This window comes from Manis pentadactyla, chromosome 4, assembly GCF_030020395.1.
Source record: "Manis pentadactyla isolate mManPen7 chromosome 4, mManPen7.hap1, whole genome shotgun sequence".
In the NCBI taxonomy this organism is placed as follows: Eukaryota; Metazoa; Chordata; class Mammalia; order Pholidota; family Manidae; genus Manis; species Manis pentadactyla.
In genome coordinates this window covers 108,450,236-108,472,262 of record NC_080022.1, presented here as the reverse complement: position 1 = coordinate 108,472,262, position 22,027 = coordinate 108,450,236, and the positions used below count along the sequence as shown (strand labels likewise).

General features: G+C 38.4%; 1 protein-coding gene across 11 annotated transcripts in view; it reads right to left on the bottom strand.

Moving 5' to 3' along the window:
* Positions 1 to 22,027, bottom strand: part of PDE4DIP (myomegalin) — a 245,740-nt gene that overhangs the window by 104,936 nt on the left and 118,777 nt on the right. For 10 of the 11 annotated variants that reach the window (XM_057500614.1, XM_057500618.1, XM_057500610.1 and 7 more), the window contains one exon: positions 21,248 to 21,365. In XM_057500614.1, coding sequence (XP_057356597.1) covers positions 21,248 to 21,365 — 118 coding nt within the window. The remainder of the gene's footprint in view (positions 1 to 21,247; positions 21,366 to 22,027) is intronic. The other variant, XM_057500611.1, reaches the window with a different exon arrangement.

Below are 22,027 nucleotides of genomic sequence, written 5' to 3'. Positions count from 1 at the left end.
GTATTTTCAAAAATTTAGAAAATATTCTATAGTTAAAACTAAGAATTGTACCAATTTAACATACTAATATCAGGGTCTAACTGGTAAAACTTGAACCAAAAAGGAAAATTTTTGTAATGTATATGATATATATATGAGTACAACATATATACAAAGGTTCAAAGGGGATACTGAGTAGTGATTATGTGTGCTAATTAAGGATACTTCTTTCCTCATTTGTTTCCTTTATAATTTTCTATTGTAAGTATGTATTGCTTTTATGATAAGAATATTTGTTACTACAAAATAGGATAAACATTTTGATATATTCATACAATGCGATACTAACCAGCAATAAAAAAGAAAAACTGATACCCACATGAATCTCAAAAGCATGTTAAATGAAACAAGTCATATAAATCAGTACTTCCTTTGTGATTCTATTTATTTTTAAGTCTAAACTAAGAAAAATGAATCTATAGTGATAAAAATACATAAAGTGATTATGGGGGATGAGATAGGGTGAGAATGAATTGCAAAGGGGCACAAATGAACTTTCTAGGGTGATGAAAATGTTCTATATCTTGTTTTGGGTGATGGTTACATGGATGTGTACAATTACTAAAGCCTATTAAACTGAATGCTTAGATCAATAGATTATATATGTTAGTATAGCTCAATAAAAAAGATGAGAGGGAGCAAAAAATATAATAATATGTATTACTCATAAACTTTCAATCTGAGGGATTTCTTTGGTAGAATGTAACCCCCACTTTATCATAAGAATATCTTTGGAAATTGGAAAGATAGTCCAAAAGAAATTTTATAAATGGCCCAACTTGAAATCCAAAACTTTATAGTTCCTTACCATATGAGCTTTGGAAAATATTACTGTATATGCACACCACACATTTATGATTGAAGCAAAGCATGTCGTTAAGGTGAGACTTAAGGCTTTTGTGATGATTTAGAATAGGATGATTACTTTTAAAACTTTTATCAAAGGTACATTATAAAGGAACATTTGAGAACAGGCTTCATAAGTATTGTGAATTAAACAAATTATTAATTACATATATCTGCAATTTGGCCTCAAAATGAATTGATAAATGCATTCACAAGCACTAATTAGCTGTATGTCCTAGGTCAAATCACCGGCCCTTAATTTCCCAATCTACAGAATAAACATGTCTACTTTTCAGCCTTTAACATGCATCAGAATCTCCTGGAGGGCTTCATAAAACAGAGATTGCTGGGACCTACTCTGGAGTTTTCTGATTCAGTTGGCCTTGGGTGGGGCCCAAGAATTCCTAACAAATCCCAGATCTTGCTGACACTGTTGTCTGGCAACCATACTTTGAAAAACACTGAATTTGACCTGTCCTAAATTGTATTCAGAAAAATCTCAGTCAAAAGATCAGAAGTTGTGCAGATAAATGGAAAACCCATCAAAGAACTATTTATAGAATTGTTGAATTTAGTGTATTTTCATTTGGAACAAAGATTCCTAAGTATTTTAATGGTAGGGATCTTTTGTACTATCTCTATTTTGATCTATATTTATGGGGGCCTGAGAAGTATCTTTTGGAACTGTAGCCACATTTGTACCCCCCTGTTGTAGTGTTTCTAAGACCCAATTCTGGTTTGTGAGGGAGTTTCCAAGAGATTCAGAGGTGGAAAATCCCATGTCCCAAAACAGGTTAGGATAGGTTTCATTGCCCTAGTTATGGCATTGGAAATAGCTATTCTAATTATTAAAAACTATGCCCCCAAAACCCAAAAAAAGTGATTCTGGCAGAGAAGCTAAAGCAGGTGAGGAAATGCAAGAAAAAGTAAAGGTAGTTGGGCTTTATAGTAACGCCACAATCATGTGCATGGCTTCCCTGTGCTGGCTGGAAATCTTTAAGAAGCCACAATCATGCTTTGCATTAATTAAAAGTACAACATTTCAAAACACTTGTTTTAAAACCAAAAGGTTTCCAGCTCAATGCAGTAATATGGTTATCAGCAAAATCCATCTTAAAATAGTAAACAGAGTCTTTTGAGTTAAATACCCATAGCTGTTAAAGTGAATTTTAAAGTAAATGTTAAGTCAATCAATCAATGAGCAAGAACTTAAGTAAACTTAATGTCTTTTCTCTGTCTAAAGTGAGCTTTAAGCTTAGTTCAAGGGGAGAAACTGTGCATGGTACAATTAGAACAAATGATCGTTAAACTAAATGGTGCTAACTTAAATTCAATGTGAGTACAGAAAAAGTTAAAATTAGTATGGGCTGACATAGTTGAAAGGGGCAAGAGTAGCTCTTGAGATGGGTCTTAGGATGAAGGAAATGAAGGAAGGGGCTCCAGAAAAAGAAAACAGCATCTTTAAAATCTTGGAAGTTGGGTTAAATACAGTGTTAGCCTATAGATAAAGAACATTTTGGGAATATTGTGGGACATATGAATGGCTGGGTTCATCCTACTCTCTACATCTTATCCTCTATAATTGCTTATGCAAAGAACTTGCATGAAAAGCCAATGTTAGCCAGACACTATACTGTGGGCCTATGGACAGCCTTGGCAACTAGAATTCAGTTAATGTTTGGCAAAGGCAAAGGAATTTGGACTTAATGTTATGGACTTAAGCAGAGAATGAGATGATGAAAACTTGATTTTAGGAAATCAGCCAGACAACAGGATGAACTGGAGTTTCAGGGAGAGATTTTGGGATGGTTACAAGGAAGACCTACTAAAAAGCCATTGCAGTTATTCATATGTGAGGTAATAAAAAGGTCTGCTCTAGAAATGGAAATAAAGTGGTGAATATGAGAATCATTTTGAAGGAATGAACAGCAGGACTTGATGTATGTACAGAGAGAATGAAGGAAAAAGGGTTAAAGATAGAGATAAGGTTTTTGGTCCGGAAGACTGATAGAAAAAATAGACTAGTTCTAACTGAACAGAAATGTAAGTTGAAGAGTCCATTTGCAAAATGGATAATGACAAATTTGATTTGGGACATGCTGCGTTTAAGTAACTGAGAAAACTATAAAACCTAAGTGGAGCTCTTCTGCAATCCAAGCACAGGTGAATGGGAGACAAAGTTCCAAGAATGAGAAGGGTGGTTAACATTGTCAAAAGCTAGAGAGAGATCAGTAGGAGAGATAAGGCCAGGCATATCATTTTCTATAACTGGGTGGACTTATAAACTTCAGAGTTGTTCCTTTAATTCTTTAGAATCCTTTCCTATTAAGCCAAACACTAAATTCTTTTTGATCCTTTTTCTGGACATGTGAAAGATTCTTCACATTTTCACTATAACTTTCCATTTCAGGTTCTTTAAACCTGAAACCTGAACCATGTCACAGAGCCTTAGAGCTTACCTCTCTAGTCATCCTGCATACTATTTCCAGAACATTCCAAGTAAAGATCCATCACTGTCTACTTCCTATAGGATGAAGCCCCAAACCCTTAGCCTGGCATTTCACTATCTCTTAAAAATAGATCCAATCTGTTTTTCAGCTTCATCTAAAACTTCTTCACTAACCAAATGGTGACGGTAAATTTTTAGATACAAATTTGTTTCATTACCTATATTTTCCTTCCTCCCTCTTTTCTAATCTGATGGTCATATCCTTAGCATTATCTTGACTCAGGAATTTTTACAGAGCAAACAGCACAGGCTGAAGTCAAATGCATTTCCTGGATTTTATAAAAGTCTAAACCCACTGAGAAGAAGAAGCCAGGTATCCTGATGGAGAAGAGGAGAGGGACACATGTCCTTGAGGTCAACAAAAGAGAACCGAGTGAGATTTCACCAAGATCAGGAAGAAACTCAGGGTCAAAGGCACTGAGGGCCACCTCCATTCCATATCAGTCCCCTGGGGAAGCAGCAGGACCCAGGGGGTGAAGGCAGTGGGGTGACTTGGAGAGGCTGGATCTAGGTTGAGGGGTTTTGTCTCCATAAAAGATTCTAATATAGAAAACTGGCAGGTTGACAGAACCATGCCTGCTGGGTCAGGGGTACTTCAGTGATGGACCAATGGTCAGAGTAATCATCTTGATGCTTTGGCACCTGATAAAAGCTAGGGACCTTCACCTTCACATAATAGAGAATGGGGAGGGGGAAGTAATAAAAGGACAAAATTGAATTTCTTACCAACCTGATTAGGATAGGGACTCAGGGTAACATTAAATTGATTTAAAGAAAGTAATGTGCTATTACCTGCATAATTGAATTTGTGAACTAAGAGTCAACCCATTACAAACTTTGTTTCCTTGTAGGTGTTCACTGAGGTTCAGTCCTAGACTCTCTTCACCTCTCTATTCTCTTTCAATGTCTTCTTACCGTTTCCCATCTTTATAGCAGTAACTTCCCATTTATATCTTTATCCCAGAATTATCCTCTGAGTTCAACTCCCAACCACCTGTCTGTATCTGTATGTGATGTGTGATAGTCATCTGAAAGCACAGAAAATACTGAAGTCTTGACTGCCATCTTCCCCTTACCTATAATGCCCTACTCCTTCTTCCTAATCCTTTATTAGGAGTCAACAAACTATGGGCTATAGGCTAAATTCAGCCCCCACCTGCTTTTCTAAGAGTTTTATTGGAACACAGCCATGCTCATTCCTTTGTGTATTGTGTATGTCTGTTTTTGTGCTACATTGTCGGAAACCTCATGGCTTGCAAAGTCTAAAAAATTTACTGTCTAACCTTTAGCCAAAAAACAATTTTGCTAATCCCTGCTTTTTGTTTTCTTAAATGTGCTTATCACAATTTGCAATTATTTGTTTGTTTTTTTGATATTTGGTAATTTGTCTATCTGCCTTATTAGACTATAAGCTCCCTAAGAGAAAGGGCTCTGCCTTTCTTATTCTCACTGTTTTCTCTGGCACCTAACAGCAACAGTATCTGGCCTTGGTAGACAATCAATAAACAGGCAGTGACTGGAATACATGAATGAATGAATGAATGAATGAATGAATGAACTGTTTATTATATCTTGAAATTTTACTTCACTCTTTTGCCTTAGCATAAAACTTCCATTCTTGGTTACTCTCTAATGACCTCATATCTTAATAGAGTTCCATAATAATTGGTCCTGTCAAATTTCTTTTCCCTCTACTCTATCCTCCTGCTAGATTATTCTTTCTAAAATAGATCTCAGATATATCCCTTTCCTGCACAGTGACCTGGAGACCTAATGACTTACCAATTAAATCATAAACTTCTTAACCTGCCATTTAAGACCTTCTGACTCTAGCCTAGCTCCACCCTATTTTTCTAACCTAAATCACTGTCCCCTACCTGTATTCTATTTCAGCTGTTGCTTCCTTATCCTGAACTTCTCTACCGCTCCGTCTCATCCACTTGGAATGTTCTTTCCTATTACTACCCTCTACCTGTCAAAATCATATCCACCCTTCAGGTATTTTCTTTAAGCTGCCTTTCTTAATTTTCCAAAAGACATCTTTCTCTTCTTTGAATTTCCAAAGTACTTTTTGTACCTATAGTAATTTGTGTGTCATTTTCCATATTGCCCTCTCCCCATTAGCTGCTAAGCTCTTTAAGAAGAGGAACCATACTTTACTCATCCTATCTTCTGAGGTCCTTAGAACAGTATGTTCCTAGACTTAACTAAATAACCACAAATGGATGAATGAATAAACTGATGTCTTACCCTTTCATCTCTTGTTAAAATCCTATGCATTCCTTAAAGATCAGAATTTGTTGGCCACTGCAGCGAATGATGACTTTTTTCTTTCTCTACCTCCTTATATTTTGTTTCATCAGTGACTTTCTTACCTTCCAATTAGATGGTAATTTCCAGAAGGCAGAGACTAAATCTTATACATCTTTGTGTTTTCCCTTCACATAACAGTACTTTGTGCATTATAAATAAATATTTTCGATGAAGCTGTAAAGAAGCCCCTTAATTCTCACCTTTGTTGCTCTAAAAGATCAGATTATGATTGCCTTAGCTGATGAGGCCTGTTTCTGGGACATGTTACCAAAGAAGGTTATGTCTGGGGGCAGTGATGTTGCATGAAGATTTGTAAATGTGTCTCCATCTTCAACATTTATCAGCTTAAGAAGGGGATCTTGAAAAGCTGCTCTAAAAAAACAATCTTCTTATATGAATTTGGCTATAGCTGCCTGAGCTACTAATTAATCCCTATAAGGTTTTCAGTCTCTGCCTTGAGCATTTAGAGCATACTCTTGCCTTAACTTCAGGTCAGATCTCTCCATGGTGACGCTGACTACAGTGTCTGCTGCTTTGTGTACATAGGAAAGTCCAAATTACTTAATGAATGCCTCTCCCTAATTCTGTTGCCCTTTTTCTTTTTCTAGGTGAAATCACAGTGAAATTACACATTAATAAATACTGCTTACATTAAAAATGGAGAGAACAAAAGGAAAGAAACAACACAAGAATTCCCCCAGACTTCCCTTTGCAAGTACATCATTTCCCCTTGCCTTCACACCTTCCAACTCTGGTTTCATTTTAAAAGTTCTCTGAGAGGAAGCTTCCACCATTCTGTTAAAAAGATGTAGACTAATTGCTGCACCATGACAGCCATATCAGAAAGTTCCAGAGCACCGTCATCAAAATGACATGGTACTGATCCATATGGACATGGAGGCTTGGAAGCAAACATGGAATGTTGTCAACCAGTGGCAGGTCAAATTTATGGCACTTTTTTGTTGTCCTGTAAAGTTAATTATATAGTAGAAGTTCACAAGTATTGTACAAGTACAGCTAAAACGGATGCTGTATGATGTTTTAGTGAAATGGAAAAGGAAAACAACTAATGGGAGAGTAAAATCAATCAAGTCAATCTTTATCAAAACTGGCTGTCTTGTTTGAGGGGAAGAAGGCTCTGAAGTGAATTTCCTGTACTCAGAGATTGTACCCCAGTCCAGCCTTTCATACTGGGCTCACATGAGAAATACTTATTCTGTGGGAGGTGGGGTAATGTGAATGTTCTTCACTTGCACAGCTCAAACCTAGAAGTGTTAAGATATATGAGTGCTCCTTCTAAAGCTCAGCTGTGGAATTCTCAGTTGTGACCAGTAGGAGAAGGAAGTGAATCAGTCCTCAGTAGTCATGCTCCTTTATCCCCTAGCATCTGTAAAGGATTAGAGGGAAGGCTTGGCTGAAGATTAGGGATTTCTTCAGCCTCTGCAGAGTAGGCCCACAGCTTAGAAAATGAATTTGTGCCTCCCATACTGTGGGGGCGTGGCTCCTGTGGTGAGAGGTGGCATGGCAGACAAAGGTTTGAGCATTAATACAGTGAAACTAAGATGCTGTTACTGTTAGCAGAAAATGGTAACACCCACAGCAAAGGCTTCAGGTTTCACAAATAGCAAGAGTTGCCACAATTACTGTGTACAGAGGTGGAGACAAAGTGCTTTATAAGTGGATAATATTCTTTACCCTAGCTAATTCACATAATGGTAACATCAGTTATATGCTCAGTCAACCCTCAGTCTAAACAGCCATCAGGATTGCCTTTCTAAAAGGCAAATCATATGCTTTTATTACCTGTGCTTAATTGTTTTTGTTTTTTAAATTCTCTGTTGCCTAATAAATATGCAAAGAAGTAAAAAGCTAACCTTTTCAAACAATAAGGCTTCTCTCTCACTTACCAACTTTACATTTCCCTGTATGGCCCCGGAAGATGACTGGTTAGCCAGAGACGGGTAAGATTCCTCAAGGGAGGAACAACCTAAGACAGGCACAGTCACAGGGGGGCCATCAGGTGAGAAATTGGGGATCAACAGAGGTGAGGCTTAGAATCTCACCCCCCCTGTTCTGAGAGAAATCTTCTGCATACGTGGATGTTTTATTGCCCTTGTCTAGCTTGGATTAACACATAGTCTACAGGCACACACCTGATCATCTACATGTGCTCTCTTACAACACTAAACTATGTTTTCTACCTTTATCTTGTATCTACCTACCACTTCAGCATTTTATTAAAAATAATAATAATAAAGAGAGAAATGTGGTATCCACATATAAATCAAGTATAAAAATCAAATGAATATTCATATTTGAACTGATTGTTTATAGTTCATAATGCATGAGCAAAACCGAAAGCTTCTGTGATGACTGCCCTTGTACTGTTCACCATGTAACTTATTCACTATGTAAGAATTTGTTCTCCATGTAAGAACTTGTTCATTATGCTTCAGAAGATTGGAGACTGACGAAAATTAGGCTTGGGGTGAATTAATGATTGTGCATTGAGCATTGACTCCCCTATACAGAATTTTATTGTTGTTAACAAACATTTGATCAATAAATATGAGAGATGCCCTCACACACACACACAAAAAAAGTACACACTTCCAATTGTAAAATAAATAAGTATCCGGGATGTAATGTATAGCATAAGGAATATAGTCAAAATATTGTAACAACTTGGTATGGTGATAGCTGGTACCTAGAATTATCATGTATATAAATGTTGAATCACTGTGTTGTACACCTGAAACTAATGTAATACTGTGTGTCAACTACCCTTCAATAAAAAATAATTATCTACAAAAAAAAAAAAATTCTCTGTTGCCTATAACATGAAGTCCTTAGCTTGACATTTATGGGACTTTCCAGTTATATATTTCATTATTCTCCAACACTTAGCATATATTTGGCAATACCAGTTACTACCAATTCCTTAACTGTGTTCCACACCACTGGATACATTGTTCCACCTGCCTAGAATGCACTTGGTTTTTCTGCCTGGTGTACTCAGCTTTTAAGGCACAGGTGACTTCCAGGAGACGCTTTCTCTGACTTCCAAAGGTAGAGTTAATCCTGGCCATCTTCGAGTCCCTGTCTCTTCATTTATCAACCTGTATTTTAGTTTTTTGTTTATATGCCTATCTCTGATTAGACCATAAGCCCTTTGAAGCTAGCCTTCAAAGGAACACCTTCTAGGAACACCTAGATCAGTGGTTCTTACTGAGCAACTGCACCATCTCCTAAAGTGCATTTTGCAAATTTGTGGGGCTGTTTCGGGTTTTTATTGTCACTATGATGAATGGGGCAAAGGGTGCTACATAACTTGCAATGGGCACAAAGTGTGTCCAAAATTCTGAATGACTTTCAAATGTTCCATGGGGCACTGACGGAGGTAATAAAATTTATATAATCGTCTGAACCTAGAACTGAATTCTGCTGTATTTATGAACACAGTGCTAATATACACTGAATTTTCCATGAATTAAACTGCTATGCAAACTAAAAGAGTATTGTTTTTTGTTTTGTTTGGAAATGTACCAAGAGTTTTTGGCATTGCCACATGCTCATTACAAAATGGCATTATCATTTGCCATTTTTGAACTGCCAGTGTAACATGTCTGTGTCAGATTGCATGTGAAGCTGTGATAGTTGCAGTGATTTTTCCATGCAGGTACAACCACCTGACTATTTCTTTATGTCTTTTGATATAGTTGTGCTCAGGAATTTACATTTTAAAATAAAATTATTTTATTATAAATTATTCTCTTTTTATGTCACATGTCAGTATATACCTCGGTGTTATTTTGAGGCTTAATTTAACATAAGGTATTTAGAGCAGCACTTGACTCATAGAAAATGCTAAAATAAGTGCTGATGTTATTACTTATAGAAAAGTTGTTAAATATTCATTGATAAGTATTTTAAATTATACTTGGAATATGTATTTAAGAAATCTTGTGAATTCATTTCTAGGTCTTACATTATAACCATCTGAACCACTGAGTGTGTTCCCAAGATGTTATAGAAAGTGCTTCAGTATTTCTTTTTATCTAGGAGATTAAAGTGAGATATTATTCTCATTGTGACCAATTTTCCCTAAACCATTCACACTCTACTGTGGTCCTCCTGGGAAGCAATAACACAAATTGGCAATTTTGAGCCCAGTCTTTGCCTATAAAACAGCTTTTCTATGTGCAAGGCAAAAAGGTCCAGAGGGAGAATTGTGACTGTTACTCTCTCACTAATAAAGAACTGCTGTATTTATTAATTTTATCTTTGTCTTTTGTGAGACAAAGATAGTTGTAATGTAACTGAGGTTTGCAATACCTGACTCATTGACTGACTATGTCTTTTATAGTCACTACTCATTTTAAGAACAGCCTGAATCTCTTTCGGGTTGTTAATATGGATAATGATAATAGTAGTTACCATGTTTTGAGCATTATGCTAGGCACTTCATATATATTATTTCTAATCCTTTATAATAGCATTAGGTATTTTTATCCCTATTCTACAAAGGAGGAAACAGAACCCGGAGGAATTATGAGGCATGTTCAAAACCATACATCCAAGAAGTGTTGACACTGGGATTCAAATTCCAAAACATGAGCTCATTCTTTTATACCACTCTGATTCCCTAGTTAAAACCCAGGAGACTTCACACTAGAATCTGTTATTGAAGGAACAGGATTCTTTCTCTAAACTTGGGACTTGACTGCATCCTTCCATCAGTCTGAACCACTCGAGTATGGCTAAGAGGTCCCAAGATATTACACTTAGATATTTCTTTCTGTCTAGGCCATAGAATGTAATACAAAAGAAGAGTAACAAAAAACATTTATTTTCTTTTGGAATCTGAGCACATTGGCAAAAGAAGGAAGTTTGCTCAGGATTATTTGGATGTTCATTAGAAGGCTGCATTCTCTGGCCAGACCATTTGGGCTATTTTAGAAATGATTAATATAAAATAATTCTGTGAGGGGGCGGAAGATGGCGGCGTGAGTAGAGCAGCGGAAATCTCCTCCCAAAACAACATATATCTATGAAAATATAACAAAGACAACCCTTCCTAGAATAAAGACCAGAGGACACAGGACAATATCCAGACCACATCCACACCTGAGAGAACCCAGCGCCTCGCGAAGGGGGTAAGATACAAGCCCCAGCCCCGTGGGAGCTGAGCGCCCCTCCCCCCAGCTCCCGGCGGGAGAAGAACAGGCAGAGCGGGAGGGAGACGGAGCCCAGGGCTGCCGAACACCCAGCCCCAGCCATCCGGGCCAGAGTGCAGGGCCCTCGATACTGGGAAAACAGGGCAGCAAGAACAGTGAGCAGGCACTGGAGGCTGGGCGACAGAGGACATAAGAAAAGCGCGCGAACATTTTTTTTTTTTTTTTTTGCTTTTTTGCTGCTTTGTTTTGGCGAGCGCTTTTTGGAAGTCTTGAAGGGACAGGGACCCCAATATTAGGGAAACAGGGCAGCAAGACCGGTGAGCAGAGGCCTGAGGATGGCACCGGAGAATAAAGAAAAACGAACGACCACCTTTTTTTTTTTTAATTAAAAATTTTTTTTTTTTTTTAATTAAAAAAATTTTTTTTCTTGTTTTTTTTTGTGGTCGTTGTTTTGTTTTGGCGGGTGCTTTTTGGAAGTCTTAAAGGGGCAGGGCGGGCCACTTAATCCAGAGGTAGGGAATCCGGGATCTCTGGGCACCCTAACCCCTGGGCTGCAGGGAGCAGGGAGGCCCCTTACGGAGATAAATAGCCTCCCAGCAGCTCCTGCTCCAACGCGACTCCACCATTTTGGAGTAGCTGCCGGAGCCAGGCCACGCCCACAGCAACAGCGGAGATTAACTCCATAGCAGCTGGGCAGGAAGCAGAAACCCTGTCTGCGCGCAGCTGCGCAGCACAAGCCACTAGAGGCCGCTGTTCTCCCAGGAGACGAGGGCCACAAACCAACAAGAAAGGAAGTCCTTCCAGCCGTCACTCGTCCCAGTTCTGCAGACTATTCCTATCACCATGAAAAGGCAAAGCTACAGGCAGACAAAGATCACAGAGACAACACCAGAGAAGGAGACAGACCTAACCAGTCTTCCTGACAAAGAATTCAAAATAAGAATCATAAACATGCTGACAGAGATGCAGAGAAATACGCAAGAAAAATGGGATGAAGTCCGGAAAGAGATCACAGATGCCAGAAAGGAGATCGCAGAAATGAAACAAACTCTGGAAGGGTTTATAAGCAGAATGGATAGAATGCAAGAGGCCATTGATGGAATTGAAATCAGAGAACAGGAACGCATAGAAGCTGACATAGAGAGAGACAAAAGGATCTCCAGGAATGAAACAATATTAAGAGAACTGTGTGACCAATCTAAAAGGAGCAATATCCGTATTATAGGGGTCCCAGAAGAAGAAGAGAGAGGCAAAGAGATGGAAAGTATCTTAGAAGAAATAATTGCTGAAAACTTCCCCACACTGGGGGAGGAAGTAATCAAACAGACCACGGAAATACACAGAACCCCCAACAGAAAGGATCCAAGAAGGGCAACACCAAGACACATAATAATTAAAATGGCAAAGATCAAGGACAAGGAAAGAGTGTTAAAGGCAGCTAGAGAGAAAAAGGTCACCTATAAAGGGAAACCCATCAGGCTAACGTCAGATTTCTCAACAGAAACCCTACAGGCCAGAAGAGAATGGCATGATATATTTAATACAATGAAACAGAAGGGCCTTGAACCAAGGATACTGTATCCAGCACGACTATCATTCAAATATGACGGTGGGATTAAACAATTCCCAGACAAACAAAAGCTGAGGGAATTTGCTTTCCACAAACCACCTCTACAGAACATCTTACAGGGACTGCTCTAGATGGGAGCACTCCTAGAAAGAGCACAGCACAAAACACCCAACATATGAAGAATCGAGGAGGAGGAACAAGAAGGGAGAGAAGAAAAGAATCTCCAGACAGTGTATATAACAGCTCAATAAGCGAGCTAAGTTAGGCAGTAAGATACTAAAGAGGCTAACCTTGAACCTTTGGTAACCACGAATTTAAAGCCTGCAATGGCAATAAGTACATATCTTTCAATAGTCACCCTAAATGTTAACGGGTTGAATGCACCAATCAAAAGACACAGAGTAACAGAATGGATAAAAAAGCAAGACCCATCTATATGCTGCTTACAAGAAACTCACCTCAAACCCAAAGACATGTACAGACTAAAAGTCAAGGGATGGAAAAACATATTTCAAGCAAACAACAGTGAGAAGAAAGCAGGGGTTGCAGTACTAATATCAGACAAAATAGACTTCAAAACAAAGAAAGTAACAAGAGATAAAGAAGGACACTACATAATGATAAAGGGCTCAGTCAAACAAGAGGATATAACCATTCTAAATATATATGCACCCAACACAGGAGCACCAGCATATGTGAAACAAATACTAACAGAACTAAAGGGGGATATAGACTGCAATGCATTCATTCTAGGAGACTTCAACACACCACTCACCCCAAAGGATAGATCCACTGGGCAGAAAATAAGTAAGGACACGGAAGCACTGAGCAACACAGTAGAGCAGATGGACCTAATAGACATCTATAGAACTCTACATCCAAAAGCAGCGGGATATACATTCTTCTCAAGTGCACATGGAACATTCTTCAGAATAGACCACATACTAGGCCACAAAAAGAGCCTCAGAAAATTCCAAAAGATTGAAATCCTACCAACCAACTTTTCAGACCACAAAGGCATAAAACTAGAAATAAACTGTACAAAGAAAGCAAAGAGGCTCACGAACACATGGAGGCTTAACAACACGCTCCTAAATAATCAATGGATCAATGACCAAATCAAAATGGAGATCCAGCAATATATGGAAACAAATGACAACAACAACACTAAGCCCCAACTTCTGTGGGACACAGCAAAAGCAGTCTTAAGAGGAAAGTATATAGCAATCCAAGCATATTTAAAAAAGGAAGAGCAATCCCAAATGAATGGTCTAATGTCACAATTATCGAAATTGGAAAAAGAAGAACAGATGAGGCCTAAGGTCAGCAGAAGGAGGGACATAATAAAGATCAGAGAAGAAATAAATAAAATTGAGAAGAATAAAACCATAGCAAAAATCAATGAAACCAAGAGCTGGTTCTTCGAGAAAATAAACAAAATAGATAAGCCTCTAGCGAGACTTATTAAGAAGAAAAGAGAGTCAACACAAATCAACAGTATCAGAAACGAGAAAGGAAAAATCACGACGGACCCCACGGAAATGCAAAGAATTATTGGAGAATACTATGAAAACCTATATGCTAACAAGCTGGGAAACCTAGGAGAAATGGACAACTTCCTAGAAAAATATAACCTTCCAAGATTGACCCAGGAAGAAACAGAAAATCTAAACAGACCAATTACCAGCAACGAAATTGAAGAGGTAATCAAAAAACTACCAAAGAACAAAACCCCCGGGCCAGATGGATTTACCTCGGAATTTTATCAGACATACAGGGAAGACATAATACCCATTCTCCTTAAAGTTTTCCAAAAAATAGAGGAGGAGGGGATACTCCCAAACTCATTCTATGAAGCTAACATCACCCTAATACCAAAACCAGGCAAAGACCCCACCAAAAAAGAAAACTACAGACCAATATCCCTGATGAACGTAGATGCAAAAATACTCAACAAAATATTAGCAAACAGAATTCAAAAATACATCAAAAGGATCATACACCATGACCAAGTGGGATTCATTCCAGGGATGCAAGGATGGTACAACATTAGAAAGTCCATCAACATCATCCACCACATCAACAAAAAGAAAGACAAAAACCACATGATCATCTCCATAGATGCTGAAAAAGCATTTGACAAAGTTCAACATCCATTCATGTTAAAAACTCTCAGCAAAATGGGAATAGAGGGCAAGTACCTCAACATAATAAAGGCCATCTATGATAAACCCACAGCCAACATTATATTGAACAGCGAGAAGCTGAAAGCATTTCCTCTGAGATCGGGAACTAGACAGGGATGCCCACTCTCTCCACTGTTATTTAACATAGTACTGGAGGTCCTAGCCACGGCAATCAGACAAAATAAAGAAATACAAGGAATCCAGATTGGTAAAGAAGAAGTTAAACTGTCACTATTTGCAGATGACATGATACTGTACATAAAAAACCCTAAAGACTCCACCCCAAAACTACTAGAACTGATATCGGAATACAGCAAAGTTGCAGGATACAAAATCAACACACAGAAATCTGTGGCTTTCCTATATACTAACAATGAACCAACAGAGAGAGAAATCAGGAAAACAACTCCATTCACAATTGCATCAAAAAAAATAAAATACCTAGGAATAAACCTAACCAAAGAAGTGAAAGACTTATACTCTGAAAACTACAAGTCACTCTTAAGAGAAATTAAAGGGGACACTAACAGATGGAAACTCATCCCATGCTCGTGGCTAGGAAGAATTAATATCGTTAAAATGGCCATCCTGCCCAAAGCAATATACAGATTTGATGCAATCCCTATGAAACTACCAGCAACATTCTTCAATGAACTGGAACAAATAATTCAAAAATTCATATGGAAACACCAAAGACCCCGAATAGCCAAAGCAATCCTGAGAAAGAAGAATAAAGTAGGGGGGATCTCACTCCCCAACTTCAAGCTCTACTATAAAGCCATAGTAATCAAGACAATTTGGTACTGGCACAAGAGCAGAGCCACAGACCAATGGAACAGACTAGAGAATCCAGACATTAAGCCAGACATATATGGTCAATTAATATTTGATAAAGGAGCCATGGACATACAATGGCGAAATGACAGTCTCTTCAACAGGTGGTGCTGGCAAAACTGGACAGCTACATGTAGGAGAATGAAACTGGACCATTGTCTAACCCCATATACAAAAGTAAACTCAAAATGGATCAAAGACCTGAATGTAAGCCATGAAACCATTAAACTCTTGGAAGAAAACATAGGCGAAAACCTCTTAGACATAAACATGAGTGACCTCTTCTTGAACATATCTCCCCGGGCAAGGAAAACAACAGCAAAAATGAGTAAGTGGGACTATATTAAGCTGAAAAGCTTCTGTACAGCAAAAGACACCATCAATAGAACAAGAAGGATCCCTACAGTATGGGAGAATATATTTGAAAATGACACATCCGATAAAGGCTTGACGTCCAGAATATATAAGGAGCTCTCACGCCTCAACAAACAAAAAACAAATAACCCAATTAAAAAATGGGCAGAGGAACTGAACAGACAGTTCTCCAAAAAAGAAATACAGATGGCCAACAGACACATGAAAAGATGCTCCACATCGCTAATTATCAGAGAAATGCAAATTAAAACTACAATGAGGTATCACCTCACACCAGTAAGGATGGCTGCCATCCAAAAGACAAACAACAACAAATGTTGGCGAGGCTGTGGAGAAAGGGGAACCCTCCTACACTGCTGGTGGGAATGTAAGTTAGTTCAACCATTGTGGAAAGCAGTATGGAGGTACATCAAAATGCTCAAAACAGACTTACCATTTGACCCAGGAATTCCACTCCTAGGAATTTACCCTAAGAATGCAGCAATCAAGTTTGAGAAAGACAGATGCACCCCTATGTTTATTGCAACACTATTTACAATAGCCAAGAATTGGAAGCAACCTAAATGTCCATCAATAGATGAATGGATAAAGAAGATGTGGTACATATACACAATGGAATACTACTCAGCTATAAGAAAAGGGCAAATCCAATCATTTGCAGCAACATGGATGGAGCTGGAGGGTATTATGCTCAGTGAAACAAGCCAAGCGGAGAAAGAGAAATACCAAATGATTTCACTTATCTGTGGAATATAAGAACAAAGGAAAAACTGAAGGAACAAAACAGCAGCAGAATCACAGAACTCAAGAATGGACTAACAGGTACCAAAGGGAAAGGGACTGGGGAGGATGGGTGGGTAGGGAGGGATAAGGGGGGGAGAAGTAGGGGGATATTAAGATTAACATGCATGGGGGGGTAGGAGAAAAGGGAGGGCTGTACAACACAGAGAAGGCAAGTAGTGATTCTACAACATTTTGCTATGCTGATGGACAGTGACTGTAAAGGGGTTTATAGGGGAGACCTGGTATAGGGGAGAGCCTAGTAAACATAATATTCGTCATGTAAGTGTAGATTAGTGATAGCAAAAAAAAAAAAAAAAAAAAAAGGGCAGTTCCTGTGTGGTAACCTCCAACGAGTTCTACACAAGGGTATAAAGGGCATATAAAAGTGTAGGCAAAGGGTCTGTTTGTGTTTATACAGAGGATAAAAGCCTAATTGGGCTACCCCGAAAATGAACTAAGATACGATATGAAAAAGAACTTCCAACATCTGCACCCTCTGGAAGACTCATGCCAGAAGATGATCATCAAAAAACCCCAACAAAGATCCACGCACTGCTACAGCTGTAGATGCACTCATCCCACCAGTTCCTGGACCTGCCATGGGAATGAGGAAGGAGATATCTAAGCTGGCCTGTGCATACAGTAAAACAACAAAATTGGACTGGATCTATACTGTTGGAACTCAACCAAGAATTTGGAGAAGTGCAAATTGTAGCGCTCCAAAGTCTTACAACTACAAATTATTTATTGTTAAAAGAACATATGGCATGTGAACAGTCCCCAGGAATGGGTTGTTTTAATTTGTCTGATTTCTCTCAGACTGTTCAAGTTCATTTGGACAATATCCACCATATCATAGATAAGTTTTCACAAATGCCTAAGGTGCCTAACTGGTTTTCTTGGTTTCACTGCAGATGGCTGGTAATTACAGATATGCTTTGGTTATGTAACTATACTCCTATTATGTTAATGTGTGTGTGCAATTTAAGTAGTAGCTTAAAACCTATACATGCTGAAGTTACTCTACAAGAAGATATATCAAAGAAATAATCAATCTTCCCATGTTTTCTTCCGCCTGCTACTTCTATAGCTTTTCTTCTTCCTTCCTAATTACAACCCTTAAATAGAATTCGTGCCTCATATCAAATTTACCGAGTATCATAATTCTTCCAAGTGGTAAAGATACCTCAAGACAAATGCTGGGCATAGAAGCCACAGGGCATAAATATGCAAAGAAGTAAAAAGCTAACTTTTTCAAACAATAAGGCTTCTCTCTCACTTACCAACTTCACATTTCCCTGTATGGCCCCGGAAGATGACTGGTTAGCCAGAGACGGGTAAGATTCCTCAAGGGAGGAACAACCTAAGACAGGCACAGTCGCAGGGGGGCCATCAGGTGAGAAATTGGGGATCAACAGAGGTGAGGCTTAGAACCTCACCCCCCCGTTCTGAGAGAAATCTTCTGCATACGTGGACGTTTTATTGCCCTTGTCTAGCTTGGATTAACACATAGTCTACAGGCACACACCTGATCATCTACATGTGCTCTCTTACAACACTAAACTATGTTTTCTACCTTTATCTTGTATCTACCTACCACTTCAGCATTTTATTAAAAATAATAATAATAAAGAGAGAAATGTGGTATCCACATATAAATCAAGTATAAAAACCAAATGAGTATTCATATTTGAACTGACTGTTTATAGTTCATAATGCATGAGCAAAACCGAAAGTTTCTGTGATGACTGCCCTTGTACTGTTCACTATGTAACTTATTCATTATGTAAGAATTTGTTCTACATGTAAGAACTTGTTTGTTATGCCTCAGAAGATTGGAGACTGACGAAAATTAGGCTTGGGGTGGAATAATGATTGTGCATTGAGCATTGACTCCCCTATACAGAATTTTATTGTTGTTAACAACCATTTGATCAATAAATATGAGAGATGCCCTCACAAAAAAAAAAAAAAAAGGACAGACTTCCAATGGTAAAATAAATTAGTAACCGGGATGTAAGGTATAGCATAAGGAATATAGTCAAGATATTGTAACAGCCTGGTAGGGTGATAGCTGGAACCTAGAATTATGTATATAAATGTTCTACCACTGTGTTGTACACTTGAAACTCATGTAATGTAATACTGTGTGTCAACTACCCTTCAATAAAAAATAATAATTAAAAAAAAAAAAAAAAAAGAAATGTTAAAAAAATAAAATAAAATAAAATAATTCTGTGTACATTGGGTAGGATTGGGAACCTTCCCCCCACCCCCCACCCCCAAGAGGCAAAGACCCAAAGGAAGAAACCAGGAAATGAGCTGTAGAGGAGGCTTTCCATCCCTACATCTGAAAGGACCTACTCCCAGAGGCTCCCTATGGCAGGGCTTTCCCACGTGGGCATTTGAAACAGTGTGCCTCAAAGTGGCCCACTGCTGTGCTAAGATGTCGTCCCCTCAGCTTCAGGGCAGTGGATGGGTCTGTAGGTGGACATAGGCGATCAGTTCCAACCATGACCAGCCTCAGTCACTGACTTCAAAGCACCATAGACATATAATTTCCTATGAAAATGAACTTTCTATAAAAAGGCTGGAAACACTGTTTAATAGAATTAACAGCACACTATGATTGGTATAAATGTACAAAGAGTTGGATAATACAGTAATGATAAATTTTTATAGGTACACTCCAATTTAGTACAATTTATGTGACTTGATACATTTCTTTCTTTTTTTTTGCCCATGCAATGTTATTATCCTCAGGATGCTGTACTTATTGTTATTCTAAGCATTCCTTTAGAATGGAATATAAATAATCAGTCTCTTTAAAATTATAATGTTTCTGTTCTTCAAGACTGTTCTGAAAACTGGTAACAGACCAACTCTCCCCCTCATTACCATTGCAAATATTAAACTACATTTAGCCATTTCAGTGCTTACCAAAGACACTGATGAAAATATGCATACATAAATAGATCTGCATTTATGTGTCTGTAAATATAAAACTAGAGCAATGGAAATGATTTTATTTCAGAATTTATATAAGTATTATATCTTTTAATGTGCTCACCTTGGGAATTATACACTTTTCCAATGATGCCGGACTCATTATAATAGAATGCTAGAATTACAGAAGACATTAGAGATTTTTTGGGCTAATTTTCCATTTTACACATATGGCAGCTAAGAAGTGATATACCAATAGTCAAACCGTTCATAAGTAATCAGGATAGAAACTTAATTGTCATAATTTCCAGTCAAATTCTTGCTAGTTAAAAAATGTTATGGAATCTTTTCAGGAGTCTCTCCAGAAACTTTCCATGTTCCAATACGTGTCTTGTAAAAAGCCTATGAACTTTAATTTTTCCTTCCATCTGTCAAGTTGCAAGTGTGCCCATTATTTCCTGAGTTTGTTAACCAGAGCTTTCCAACCAAAATGGAGCCACAGTCCAAGAGGTTTATAAGTGTGGCCAGCATAGTGATTTCTTCCCACCTAACTATGGCCTAAGTACCCAGTTTGGCCACCTCCAAGTGAGAAGCTCCATCTATTTACCACTATACCTTACAAGTACAATTTGCTATTTGTGTCATGACACAGGAAAGGTTGGGAAGCACAGCTTTAAGCTAATTCTTATCATTGCTTTTTATCCTGACTCCAACCTTTATCTGTGAGCCAATAAATTAAGCCTCACACATTTTGCTTTATTATTGGTTGCTCTAAGACCTGTAAGAATACTCGGTAATTGTGTATGTTGCTTGAGCACAGATATCTTCTGGTGTTCCTTTAGGAAGCATCTTTTTAGTAAATTAAAAGTCAAATGGAGGAGGGGAGTTCCCTCTGGGGAAACTTCTGAGACCAAAAATATATAGACTCCTGTAATGATTTTCACCACAGTGAGGTTTATCTTCAGTAACAACACTACATTGTACATTCTATATAGTTATAACTTACTCAGTGTGGTAGGCAAAATTCTAACATGATTCCCACCCTCGGATAGCCACACTGTTGTGTAATCCCATCCCTTGAGGGTGGATGGGAACTGTAACTTGCTTCTAACCAATATAACATGGCAAAGGTGATGCAGTATCACTATACAGTTATGCTCTGTGATAGGGTAAAAGTGAGGGATGCTGCTGAGGTAGTTAAGGTCCCTACTCAGGTGACTTTAAGTTAACCCAAAGTGCTTTTACACTGGTGGTCCTGACCTAATCAGGTGAGCATCTTTAAAGAGTACCTAGAGGTGAGAGAAACAATAGATTCTCCCTCCCTCTCCACTGCTGGCTATGAAGAAGCAAGTTGCTATAACTTCTACAGTCACACAGAAATAAATTCTTCCAACAACCTGTAGGAGCTAAGAAACAGATCCTTCCTTAAGAAAGCAGCCCATCTGACACCTTGAGTTCAGACCTATGAGACCCTGAGCAGAGACCCTAGCCTGCCTGGACTCCTGACCCACAGAAATAAGTGCATGTGGTTTTAACACACTAAATTTTTAGTGATTTGTTACACAACAATCTATGACTAATACACTTAAATATTAAATAAACAAACAAAAAAAGCAGGGCTCATGAAAGCAAGAAACAAGTGCTTCAGGAAGCACAGCACAAGCCTCACCTGCACTTCCATGCTAGCTGGCTCCTCCAACAGACGTAGCAGCTGGTGCTTCTCTTGAGAGAGCTGTTCTACAAGCTTATCCTGGGTAGCCAGGCTCTGACTCAGTTCTTCAATTCTTCTGGAACCAAGAAAAAGAACCACGGTTATGGTCATAATACTATTATAACCTTTAATTTTCAACCCACTCCAAACATACATAGTTCAGTACAGTAGGTTTTTACCTTTAGGGGTCATTGAACTCTTTGATATTTTTCTTCAGAAAGTCCTGTAGTCTCCACCTCAGCCCCAAATATATATACACAAGTGACTTTTTGCTTACATTTTCACCAGGTTCATGGACCTCCTGAAGCCAATCCATGGATCTACAGACTATAGGTATGTACCTCTTGAAATAAGGGCCCAGAAGTTGTGGTTTTGGTTGTTGTTATTCCATTCAAGAAACAATTCTTTGATAACCATTACGTGTATATGCTCTTTGCACTCAAGTACTGGGAATATAAAGTTGGAAAAGACGGACTCTCTTCTCTGTAGAAACAAATTCTTTTGGTATGTAAGGAATATGGGGAGTGGAGTGTCTTGCCAATGGGTTGCAGCCCCGGACAAGTTCACTCTGGATTCAGTGTGACCAAAGAAAATGACAGCAAAACGTTCTTTGGAGTGAAAGGGTTTATTACCTGGCTTGTTCTCCCGGTGGTGGGTAGAGCACTAGTATCTCTGCCTCTGCCCAGAGCACTGGGCCAAGCTCTCTGTACAGCACAATAATAGCTTATTGCTTAAAGA